The sequence below is a fragment of the Macrobrachium nipponense genome, chromosome 37 (genome assembly GCF_015104395.2).
Source record: "Macrobrachium nipponense isolate FS-2020 chromosome 37, ASM1510439v2, whole genome shotgun sequence".
Lineage (NCBI taxonomy): Eukaryota > Metazoa > Arthropoda > Malacostraca > Decapoda > Palaemonidae > Macrobrachium > Macrobrachium nipponense.
The window spans coordinates 34,423,828-34,435,889 of record NC_061097.1 but is presented as its reverse complement, the minus strand read 5'-3'; the positions used below and the strand labels follow the sequence as shown (position 1 = coordinate 34,435,889).

Here is a 12,062-nt window from a genome sequence, read left to right as displayed (position 1 = left end):
CATGAATCTATTATGATATGAAATAAGATACAATACCCTTTCCAAGCTAGTCACTCCTTTGGGTCACTTAGTTGCTATGAAGCTTTCAAGAGTTAGCCCCCCTCCTTTTGAAATAGCCCCATAAAACAGCCCTTTGTAGGTTAAGAGTTTATGATTGATATTAGTAGAGAGGACTTAATTTTTGTTGTATTTTGTATGCTTTGAGAAGGTTGTTCCGAGTGTTGGTTATTTGATGGCATAAATGCTGCTTTAGGGATACTCCAGATTTGACTGAAAGAAAAGCTAGAAGTATTACATAGACGTAGATGTACTGTTATCAGTGTTAAATAAAAGTTGTTTGTTGTTAAATGTATATAGGTTAGCCATTTTTTCTTGGATGAAAGACTTAGTAAGGTTGTTGAGTTTTGTCAAGCAATATTTTGTTGTAGAATTCTGAAATTACTCCCTGAAAAAAATCACTTTTGTTATCCAATCTTTGTGCAAAGAGTTTTGCAGGTAAAATTTTTTTTTAAGTTTCAATATATACGCCATATTCTTTTTGGATATAATGTACAGTCTGATAGGTTCATCTAAATTGTGTTTTTATTATTGTTCAAGATTTTAATCAGTAAGTATATTCTATTGAAAGACTGTCTAGAATACTGTCTTTAATTAGACCATTGAAGATTTGTTGTAAGATGTCTGTTAGCCATACAGGTCAGTAGCAACTATACATATGCTATGATATATACATAGGTACCCAGGTTCATAATGTATTAAATAATGTTAGCTGCAGATGTCTTGTTACAGTTAGTGATGTTACTGTAAAGGGATCCTCAGTAATCCTATGTAAAGAATTCTAGTGTAGGATCTTGAACATTTTTCATAATGTAGACTTAGTTGCTAATTTTTTTTCCATTGAAAAAGGATGGAATTAGGGGCTGTTTTCTCTTTATGGGGCCAATCCAAAGATAGGAAAGTAGGGTGAGATGGGCTCACCGCAATGCTGTGTTCTGCAGTAAGAGAATTCCCAGGCCTTTTCACACACTTCTGTATTATACTTAGTATGAAAGGATAATCTTGGAAGGTCTCTTTGCCTTGTGAGTACTCTTGTCATGAAGTTTTGGAATTAATTGAGTCCAAGAAGCACAGAAGCTTCATGAGTGAGACATTGAACTCTACATTGAGTTTTTTTTTACTGTACATAATGTCATGTTTTGGTGCCTTTGTAAAGCAATGGAGACTTAGAATTTGATAGGACTTTTGTACTTGAATAAAACTCAGTTTGAGAAGTTTAAAGATTTGTCTGGATTTTTGAAAGGTTATGAAACATATCACTAAATACCAAAACCGTGTTTGTAGAATAATTTAGAAACCTTTTGAACACGCCAGTTATCATATTTCCTTCATGACTTCTCAAATTATGAAATTCAGCAGTAAATTAGAGAAAAAATGAAATGAAGGAACTGTTGCCTCCTTTTTTTTTGTGCAAACATTTTTGTGCAGATCATAGCGACATGTTTGATGTGTAATGTTTTTTTGTGAATTATTTTAGATGTTTGGCCTCTTGTATTGTTAGTTTTAATTGAAAGTTTTAAGTAAATATGTTAAATCTCTTTGGCTCGGTAAATGCCTATTATCCTCTCATTTTAGGCAAACGATAATCATGCAGAAAATTTGGCATGCCACAGAGAGCCTTCATTTCATTGCGTAAGAGAATTCGTGAATAATAAGGCTGAAAGTCATGGGAGTGTTCTGAGTACATTTTCAAATGGATGTTAATCAGTTGAGCTGAGCTCTTCTTTTGCACTACATTGGTTAGGTAACTCTATTGAACATAATGGAATTCTAAGAACTGTATCAATTTTATCTTTTTCTATCGGTAAAAATGTTCATTTGTACAGTAATGGTAATCCAATTTTGATTATTTTTTCATATATAACTTGAAATAAATACCTTATACAAAAATGATTCATCCTTTTTTCAGATATTCCTTTCTACCTTCATAGTTCTTATATTCAGCTGCATAGTGGTGCATCAGAAGGCAAGATACTAGTTGCATGGGGTGGATTGATTTGCTAGAAACCCTTCCTTGATTTTTTTTATATATATATATAACCTGTCTATAATTGACTGGTAGTTTGCTTGCCTGCTTCTCTTGAACTGAGAATATTTATGCTTGAAACTGGTTGGTGTTTTTTGAAATTACAGTACGTACATGAAAACTTTGAAAAATAGCAGTTTTGAGGATACCTGCTGGTTTTGCTAGGTGTTGGAAATTGACATGTGATTGTAGTGGTTGAAATCAGATTAGGTAGGACTGGTTTTGGGTGAATTTTCTAGGAGTTGGAAGACTTGTCTGAAAACTAATCCTTCGATGCCAAATCTTTGGCAACAGATTTTACTTTTAAGAATATATTTAGTGTGATGGAGAGAAAAATGCCCTTGCATGCCATTTCATCTAAAGGTTTTTGAAGTGCCTGGCTATTTACTAATACATCTATTGTTTGTAGAGTTGTCTGATTTTAACTAAGTAGTGTTGACTAGATTTATAAGTTTTACTTTAATTCTGATGTCATGAGCACTAATGCATTATGGAAACTAGTCTCCTGAAATAATGTTTGCTTGTACATTGACCACATATATTTAACGATCTAATTTATTCAGGTTTGGGGATGTCTCAATGTTAACATTCCAGATATTCTGTATGGATAGTCGGTTAACAACATTGAGGTACAACTTCTTAAAATAACTTAAAGGAATGAAAAATCTATTTTACAACTATCTAACACTGGGCTGACTTTGTGCATTTTGAACAAAATCTAAGTTTTTTTTAAGTCATGTTTTTGATTTATGCATTTTATTCAGTAGCATATAAGTACTTACAGACTTGGCCCTGAATACAGGATACAGACTTTTAAGAAAATGACAGAATTTCTAGGGAAAGAAATCTTTGTACACGTCTGAATTCAAGGAAGACACTTGAAAGAATTTCGGGAGATAAGATGAAAATATTTTATTCAAATTCATTTTCGTCAGTTGTGACCAGCTCATGATATCAACTCGCAATGTAATGTCTTGGGTAAAAGATATAAACAAGGAGTCTCACCTTTGCAAGCATTAAAAAAGTTGTGTATATTTTGAATAGGGATAATTGGTAGAACTAATACAGCAAACTTCATATTTGCGTCTTTGATCAGGCACAATGTAGATGATACGAAAGGGTTTTTCAGCATCTACTAGCCCATTAATCTATTTTCTTGAGGGCTTGAACTATTCTTGTCAAGTTTGGTCAAATTTATTTTTGTTTTTGATGTTGGTTTTAGCCGTGAAGTCATGCTTGTTTTTGTATTCAGCCAAGAAAAAATTATTTCCAGAAAATATATATACCTTTTAGCACAGTGCTAGCTAGCATTGCAAATAGTACAATACAGACTGTCCTGATTTGTCAAAGTATCCTTATGAAAGAAAGTTCTGAAGGAATCGACAGTAAATTAAAGGAATTTCATATTGGGGAATAATTAAGGAAAATTTCATTTTATTTTGAAGAATATTTCCAGTTTGTTTTTTGGTAGGTGGTAACATTTGTTCGCTATCGGAACTGCAAAAGTGAAAATTATTAAAATGTATCAGTGTAGAAGAGTGAGAGTTATTTAAAGAAGTAAGTTGTCAGTAGATGAGGTTTTTAATTTTTTTCTCCTCCAGGGGCACAAAACTATTACGTAGACTTGGGAGAAAGTTCATGTGGTAATTCTTAACCAGCTCTGAAAGTTCTTGCAGTGTGCATTTATTGTACATTTCCTGACGTACACCATTTTTCTGTGACCGGCTGAATATAAGTGTATGCATATTAATAAAAAAAAAACTCAAGAAATATTGATCTCTATAAAAAAGAAAAAAGAAATTGTTCATGCACACTACATAGTGATCCTTTTCAGTTCCTTTTATTTACATTGTACATTGAGAGTCATTTAACCTTTTTACTGTGTACCAGTCCACAATTTCATCTTTTACCTGTTACTTATTTTCAAATTTTGAATTATAACAGCTATGTGTATATTTTTGGCAAATATGTTTGACAGATAACATTCTCAAATGTTAACCAGTCTGGGGAACCACCAACTTGGTAGTTCCATATTCTGTGGTCTATTGATGTACTAAGCATGTAATAATGTATTTATCAGGAAATCCATTAGGCATGTGAGTGAACTTTGCACTGAATAGCAGGTTTAGTCAACCAAACCCCTAACTCGCATATCAAGAAAGCATTAATGCTTCTTAAATTTATTTTTGTTCCGATACGTAATACAAACCCTCGGTCCTTTAACAATAGGAAGGTAACTAGCGGCAGCTGGGACGGTCGTAAGCTTCGAACAAGGGGAGAACGGTAGTTAACTGCTTGTCCGATCGTGCGCGCGCCCGGGCGGTGAAGAATCACTTTTGCTTTCGGCCGTGGTGTGACAGGACGTGCTTGTCATCGCTCTGCCCGCTATTTCGTCGTGTGCTTTGGATGTTTACAATTTCTTCTGACTGGTTTGTTTGTGGTTTTGAATGAAATTGTAAGTACTCTTTTTTTTTTTTTTTTTTCATTTTCATTGATTGTGAAGTGAATTGAATTATGGATCTTGAAGAGCTTTCGCCGCGCCCACCAGCTGCCCGTAGAGTGTGTCCCGGGCTGGAGGGGCGTAAATGCGGCGGATTCCGCTCTTATCCTGATATAGATCCACATGAATTATGTTATCGGTGTCGGGGGCGCGAGTGTTCCCGAACCGAACCATGTAATGTTTGTGTGAATTGGTCCGAGGCGCAGTGGGTGCTGTACGAGGGTAGGAAGAGGCGTAGATCGACCAAGGAGTCGTCGGAAAGCTCTCCAGCGACTCCTTTGGTGACGGATACCTCGTCATCCTTCCTACCTCCAGCTCAGCCCCCACGGTTTGCGCCTTCCCCTGCGGGGGGGGTTTCGGAGTCCTTCTCCTCACTCGATCCGTCGAGTGTGGAGGAGGGCGCCCGATACCCGGATGTCCAATTGTATTCGGGGTCTTCCGTCCGCTCTGGGTGGGGTTCGTCCTCCCCCAGGCGTGAGGGTGCCCCTCTAACTGACCCGACTGTTCCTCCCTCAGGTGTGCCTTCTGTGAGTGACGACCTTGGACAGGTGTGGGCGTCGTTGGGACTGCAGGGCGCTCCCAGTATCCAGGGCTTAATTCAACGACTGGCGGGGTCGGCAGTAGTAACTCATGGTGTAGTCACAACGACTACGAATACAGTGTCCACCCCAGCGTACGCCGCCCCTCCTCATGTGGTTTACACGCAACACATTGCGTCTGTGACTCCCACTGCATCAATCCAAAAGCCGATTGCTGCCGTACCTAAGAGGGGCGTGCCGCCTCCACCTGGATTCTATGTGCTGCCGACCCCCGACTTTCGCTGTCCGAAAAGTTCGCCCCTGGACCTGCCGCCCGTCCCGATGATGAATTTGGCTGAATTGGAGATGCCTGTGACGCCGGACTATGCTGCCGTACCTGCAGCTAGTGTTGCTGGCCCAGCCGCTCGCGCCGCTCCTACGAGGCGCGCGGTGCGTGACGCTCATGTTGATGTTGCTGCTGGTTGATGGTCACCTGCTGTTGATGGTCCTGATGGTGCTGGTCCTGCTGTTGATGTTCCTGCCGCTCCTGCCGTGCCTGCCCCTGCCCACGTCGCGTCTCGTCATGGAGGTGCTGCCCCGGACTCAGGTCTTTCCGGACAGGATCAGTTGGGGCGTGTTGCTTCGGCAATTGGCCCGACTTTTCCGTGGATGGAAGACCTGACGTCCGTCCTGAGAGAGCTGACGAAGAAGAGGAAGGTGTCGTCGTCGTCTTCATCGTCGTCTTCGTCGTCTGTTGCCGCCTCTCCCCCTTCGACTTCTAAGGCTTCCAAGCCGAAGAAGAAGGCTGCCTCCTCCCCCCCTAAGAAGGCTCCTGCGGGACCTTCGAAGGGCCCGTCTCACTCCGGTGTGACGGGGGGTGCTTCTGCTGGTCCTCCTGTTCCCTCGGGAACAGGGCCCGTCTCCTCTTCTGAGAAGACGACGACGACGGGGACCAAGGGTGTGCTGGCTACTGCTGGTACATCCTCGCCTGGTCTTGGTAGCACTGCTGCTAAGCCAGGTACCGGCTCGACTTCTCGTCCGCGAGAAGTTCCGAGTGTACGGTCTCCTTCGGGCGACCGTGCAGCCAAAGTCAAGACGCCTGAGCTCGCTCACCGTCATGACCGAGGCACGGAGCAGAAAGAAACTGTCGAGAGTCGCGCAGGTGACTCCGCCAGGCCAGCGGCCGCTCTTGTAGCGACCAGCCGGTACCTCGGGTTGACGTGACGGTCTCTGACCGGCCACGGGTTGAGGCTGGGAAGAGGTCCCCTCGACCAACGGCAACAGCTTCGGCTGGTACCAGCGGTTTGACGTGCCGTGAGGACGCTCACCGGTCTCACCGCGAAAGCGAGCTCTGCAGATCACCTGACCGCCGCTCCCACAGGGACCGGACGGAGACGGTGGCCAGCAGCAGCTCGTCTGACGCACGGGACCGGGGTCGACGTGCTCAGTCGAGCCGCTCGCCACAGGTGAGCGGCACGGCCAGGCCTGCAGAACGATCCCCACCGCGGGATGGTGATCGGCTGCAGCCCCCACGTACGCTGGTCCTGCCAGCGAGCGGGGGGGGAGCGTCAGGTCTGTCTCTCCTCTACCTTCAACTTCCTCGGGCTACACCGGGAAGAGCGAGGTAGCTAGGAGTGACTCGTGAGAAGGTGCGCCGCTCACGATCCCGACGATGCCGCACGCACCAGGCATGGTCTTAGGACCAGCCAGTCGTACGCGCAAGTGGCTGGAGGCGACCGTCAGGGGTCTGTTGCTGTTCCTCCTTCTGAAGGAGGAGGGTCTCGAGAGCTGCTCCTGTTGGAGGGACTGGACGGTCCTACTCCTCAGGACGCTGTAACTCCCGAGATCCAGAGGACTTTGCCCCAGGTTATTGCGCTGATTCGTCAGCACAACGACCTGGGGGAAGGATCGCCGCTACCACCATCTGAGCCCACGTCCCGGCTCGAGTCATTTTGGGGCCCCGAAGAGGGAACCCAAATTGACGGTGGGACTGCCGCGATCGGAGCTTGCAGACTCAGTCCTTGACCAGGTGGAGAATTTCGTCTCAGGACGAGAGGATTCACTTAAGTCAGGACGGTCTTCCAAGCTACTTCCTCCTCCTCTGCAGCGACAGCGGAAGTTCTACGTGCCATCAGTGGATCCAATACCGCCCAAACAGGTTAAACCCGGAGCTAGCTAGGCTAACTCCAGGTGTGTCCCTGCAGCAGCTCCTGTCGGAGAACTTGTGGTTCTCGCAGCAGGAGGCACTGGGTCTGGAAGCTACCGCTATGGCGGCTTTCCAGGCAGTCTCTTGGTTGGATCTGTGGTCCCTACAGTATCCAAGGTCGCGGCCGACTCCGGGGGCTCTGCCCTCGAAGACGACCCCCGACTTCAGGAGACTGTGCCAGTCTGGAGGTAGGGCCATCTCCTACCTCGCCCATCAGACGGCAAACCTGTGGGCAACTTGGTTCTCCGTCGTAGGGACGCTGTCCTTACACGAGTAGCCAAGGGGGCCGGGTGTGAGGCGGTAAATGGACTCCGTAACGGACCAATGAAGAGTTCCTCCGCTCTCTTTCCCGGAGAGATGGTGGACGCTGCGGTGGAAAGACGGCGCACTGATGACAGTGACCGTCTGGTTCACCAGGCAGTTACGAAGGTTTCTGGGCAACCCTCCCGTAAAAAACTGCGGCTAAGCCTAAGAGTTTAGCTAGCGCTTTCCTCGGCTGCTAAGAAGGCTGCTCCATCGAAGCCCCCCGAGGCGACTCTTCCTGCTTCCACTCTGGTAAAGGAGGACGAACCCAGCCCTCCTCCCAGCCCTCCTTTCCCCGAGGAGGTGCTGGAAGAAGTCGAAGCGAGGTGGGAAACGCTAGGGTCGGCGTTCCCCCTCACCAGCTGCCGGAAGGAGGGGGGTGCCTAGCGAGCCATTGGGCAACTTGGCAGCGCTACGGTGCCGAGACGTGGATAGTAGACGTCCTTCGGGAGGGATATCTACTACCCTTCGAATCTCTGCCACCCTCACCTCCAACCCGGTCCATCTTCAGACATATGTCTAGGATCCTCAAAGGACGACGCTCTTCGGCAGGAGATCAAGACCATGCTGACCAAACGAGCTGTAGAAGTCGTAGTAGATCGGTCACCGGGCTTTTACAGCCGCCTTTTCTTAGTGGAGAAGGCATCGGGGTGGGGGGCTGGCGCCCGGTGATAAGATCTCTCTCCCCTGAACCGATTTGTTCGCCAGACTCGGTTCAAGATGGAGACTGCACGTTCCGTGCTCGACTCCATCAGGGAGAACGATTTCATGCTTTCAGTGGACCTGAAGGATGCGTATTTTCAAATACCCATCCATCAGTCCTCCAGAAAGTACCTCCGCTTCATCTTCGACGGGACGGTTATACCAATTCAGGGCACTTTGCTTCGGTCTTATCAACCGCCCCACAGGTGTTCACGAGAGTGTTCACGCTGGTGTCTGCTTGGGACCATTCGCACGGGATACGTCTTCGAGGTATCTCGACGATTGGCTGGTCCTGGCGAGCTCCCGCTCGCAGTTGCTGCAGGACAGGGATCGACTTCTAAAGTTTTTGTCGCGATCTGGGGATCGTGATAAACTACGAGAAGTCGATCTCGAACCCAAGCAGAAGATGAAGTACCTGGGTATGCTGATCGATACGGTAGCAGCTCAAGTCCGCCCCGCAGACTTGAGGATCAGCAAATTCAGGGAGGCAGCCGGCCGGTTCCTGTCTCGGCAGGAACAGGCAGCTCAGCAATGGCAAGTCGTGATCGGCCACCTGTCGTCACTCGAGAAGTTAGTTCCTCACGGACGTCTTCACCTGCGTCTCTCCAGTGGAGACTAAGGGAGAGTTGGTCACAGGTAAAGGATCCTTACCTTACGCGTGTTCCATCACGGAGAAGGTGAGGCAGGACCTAGCCTGGTGGCTCGACGACAGGAACCTCTTAAGAGGGGTGCCTCTACGCACTCCCCCCCCCGAGATGCTGCTGTTCTCAGACGCATCGACCGAGGGATGGGGCGCACACCTGGAGGAGTTGCTGGCTGCAGGTGTGTGGGACCATCACGACAAGCACCTTCACATCAATGTCCTAGAACTCAAGGCGGCGTTTTACGCTCTCCAAGAGTTCCAAGACCGCTTGGTGGGACACTCGGTGGTGTTGATGTGCGACAACACAGTAGTGGCATACGTCAACAAGCAGGGGGGCCTAGTGTCTCTCCCGCTACACCAGTTGACTGTGCAGGTGCACGAGTGGGCCACGGCTCACTCAATAGAGCTGTCAGCACGCTACATTCCAGGCAAGAGGAATGTAGTAGCAGACAAGCTCAGCCGTCGGATCAGGTGATAGGGACGAGTGGTCCCTACACCCAGAAGTGGCGGAAAGGCTCTTCAAACCTGTGGGGCGTCCGGTCATAGACCTGTTCGCCACCCGGCACAACAAAAAACTTCAAGTTTTTTGTTCGCCGTGCCGGACCCATGGGCAGCTGCAGAGGACGCCTCTTCAACACCCCTGGGACAACCTCTTCGTCTACGCCTTTCCTCCCTTTTGTCTGATTCGGAAAGTGATCAGCCGAGCGCTGGTCACTCCCAATCTCAGGATGATCCTGGTGGCTCCCAAACGACCTCAAGCCGTTTGGTATCCGGACCTGCTGGCTCTTCTTGCGAAGAACCGAGAGAGATGCCCCACTGGCACAACCTTCTAGCCCAGCCACACGTAGAGAGCGGTACCACCGGCAGTCCAGTCCTACAACTTCACGGCTGGCTGTTATCCACCATCTCTTGCGAACGAGAGGCTTTTCTCGCAGCGCAGCAACGGAGATGGATCGGACACGTCCGACAGTCCTCTGCAGCTGTGTACCAGGGGAAGTGGGCCGTCTTCTGTGGTTGGTGTCGTAGACGGGGCCTATCTCCTCTCAGAGCCACTCTTCAGCAGGTAGCGGATTTTCCTCGTGTTTCTTCGCCGAGAGAAGCTCCCTCTCAGTACCCACAGTTAAAGGATATAGAGCAGCACTGGCGCTCGTCCTAAAAACTGAGGGGACTGGACATCTCGAACTCGTTCGAGATCTCCTTGCTAATGAGGAGCTTCGAAAGGTCTTGCCCACCCAGGGAACTCAGGCCCCTGAGTGGGATGTGACTCTCGTCCTTAGGAGTTTGAACTCGAAGACCATTCGAGCCACTCCGAGAGTCGTCAGACAGGGATCTGACCCTCAAGACCCTCTTCTTGCTGGCCCTGGCATCGGCGAAGAGAGTAGGGGAACTTCATGGTCTGTCCTTGCAATGTTAAAACATACCAGGGGCTGGGGATCTGTGACGCTCGATTTCGTCCCGAACTTCGTAGCCAAGACTCAGAATCCGTCGATCCCTGACGACCAGGTTCGAGTCTTTCACGATCCCACCTCCCTAATGGATTTCAACCGACGAACGATACGGATGAGATGCTGCTTTGTTCCTTGTGGAGGGCGCTACGGCGCTATCTGAAGAAAACTCGACACCTCAGGTCTGAGTGTCGACGCCTCTTCGTTAGCACTGGGGTTACCAAGAAAGAAGATCCAAGAACACACTTTCTTTCTGGCTGCGTGAGGTGATCAGGAGGGCGTACGAGGCTGATGGTAGTGACGACATCCGTACGCTCCGACCGAGAGCCCACGAAGTCAGAGGTATTGGACCCTCTTTTGGCGTTCCGTAAGAACTTCTCCGTGGCGCAGGTCCTGAAGGCAGGTGTCTGGGCCAACCAGACACCTCACGTCCTTCTACCTTCGGGATATTGCCCACAAGTCCTTGGATACTTTTTCCCTTGGGACCTGTGGTGGCTGCTCAACACGTTGTGTAAGCTTACCCAGCACCCGAGCAGGCAGAACAGCATCGATTCCTGGTGTGACTGTAGGAATGAATGGTTAAATGAGAGTGCGACTGGCTTCTCTTCTCCATCTTTCTCTCTCTCTACCTGTGGGCAGAGTCCACGGTCGTCACCATGCTGGAAAGGAATTTCGATGCAGGTAAGCTACTCGACCCGAGCCCCAATCTATCCCTTTTAGTTAGGGATAGAAGCAAATATCCTCCACTCCCTCCAACAAGGGGGAAGGAGTGGATGCCTACTTGAGACAAACCCATAACTTTATGTTGGCTCATGTAATGGAGCAAGTTCTTACTTGCTGGTACGAAGAGATACGCTTGCCTCTCTCTTAGTACTTGGCTCAGAGGTCTGACCATTGATCCTGCGGTGCACACCCCGATCAATCGGACAGAGGTTTGGATCCCTCCCTTGCTCTTACGACCAGGGAGGCATTCCAAGGTTGGACGAACAACCAGTCTGTTCACCAAAAAGACTCAGATTCCACCCACCAAGAAGTGAGTCTCCTATTGTTAAAGGACCGAGGGTTTGTATTACGTATCGGAACAAATGACAATTTGTCGAAATTGCATTTTTCCTAACTATACAAACAAATGAGGTCCTTTACATATAGTCCCCACCTCATACCACCCCTCACTCTGCAACTTTTTGCATGGGCCTAAAGCAAAAGTGATTCTTCACCGCGCGCACGATCGGACAAGCAGTTAACTACCGTTCTCCCCTTGTTCGAAGCTTACGACCGTCCCAGCTGCCGCTAGTTACCTTCCTATTGTTAAAGGACCTCAGGTTTGTATAGTTAGGAAAAATGCAATTTTCGACAAATTGTCATTTTCTCTTGGCAGTTAAACTCCCCTGAAAACCACCTTTTATGTTTCTAGTAAGTGATTTGTCCTCACGACAAAACCTTATAATTTCAAGTGGTACATTTTAAAAAATCAGCAGAGCTGAATATGCATTATTAAAAATGAATAAATAAAAAAATGCCGAGGCAAAACTATAGGAAAATGCTCTGTCACAAATCAAGAACATGCTGATATAAAGACAGGAGGGGGTGAAGGTGGATCCAGTCGCAAGGGACAAGAGTAAACAGTAGAATGGTATCTACACCCATTGGGGAGGAAAACCA

General features: G+C 47.6%; 1 protein-coding gene across 11 annotated transcripts in view; it reads left to right on the top strand.

Annotated features, from left to right (window-relative positions):
* LOC135209105 (WAS/WASL-interacting protein family member 3-like) overlaps positions 1-12,062 on the top strand; it is a 52,214-nt gene that overhangs the window by 32,294 nt on the left and 7,858 nt on the right. For 4 of the 11 annotated variants that reach the window (XR_010313294.1, XM_064241727.1, XM_064241722.1 and 1 more), the window contains one exon: positions 1,967-2,023. The exons of the other annotated variants lie outside the window; for them this stretch is intronic. Coding sequence is in view for 3 of the 4 variants with exons in the window: in XM_064241727.1 (XP_064097797.1) it covers positions 1,967-2,023 (57 nt within the window). In the remaining variant the exon portion in view is untranslated. The remainder of the gene's footprint in view (positions 1-1,966; positions 2,024-12,062) is intronic. 11 annotated transcript variants of the gene reach the window in all.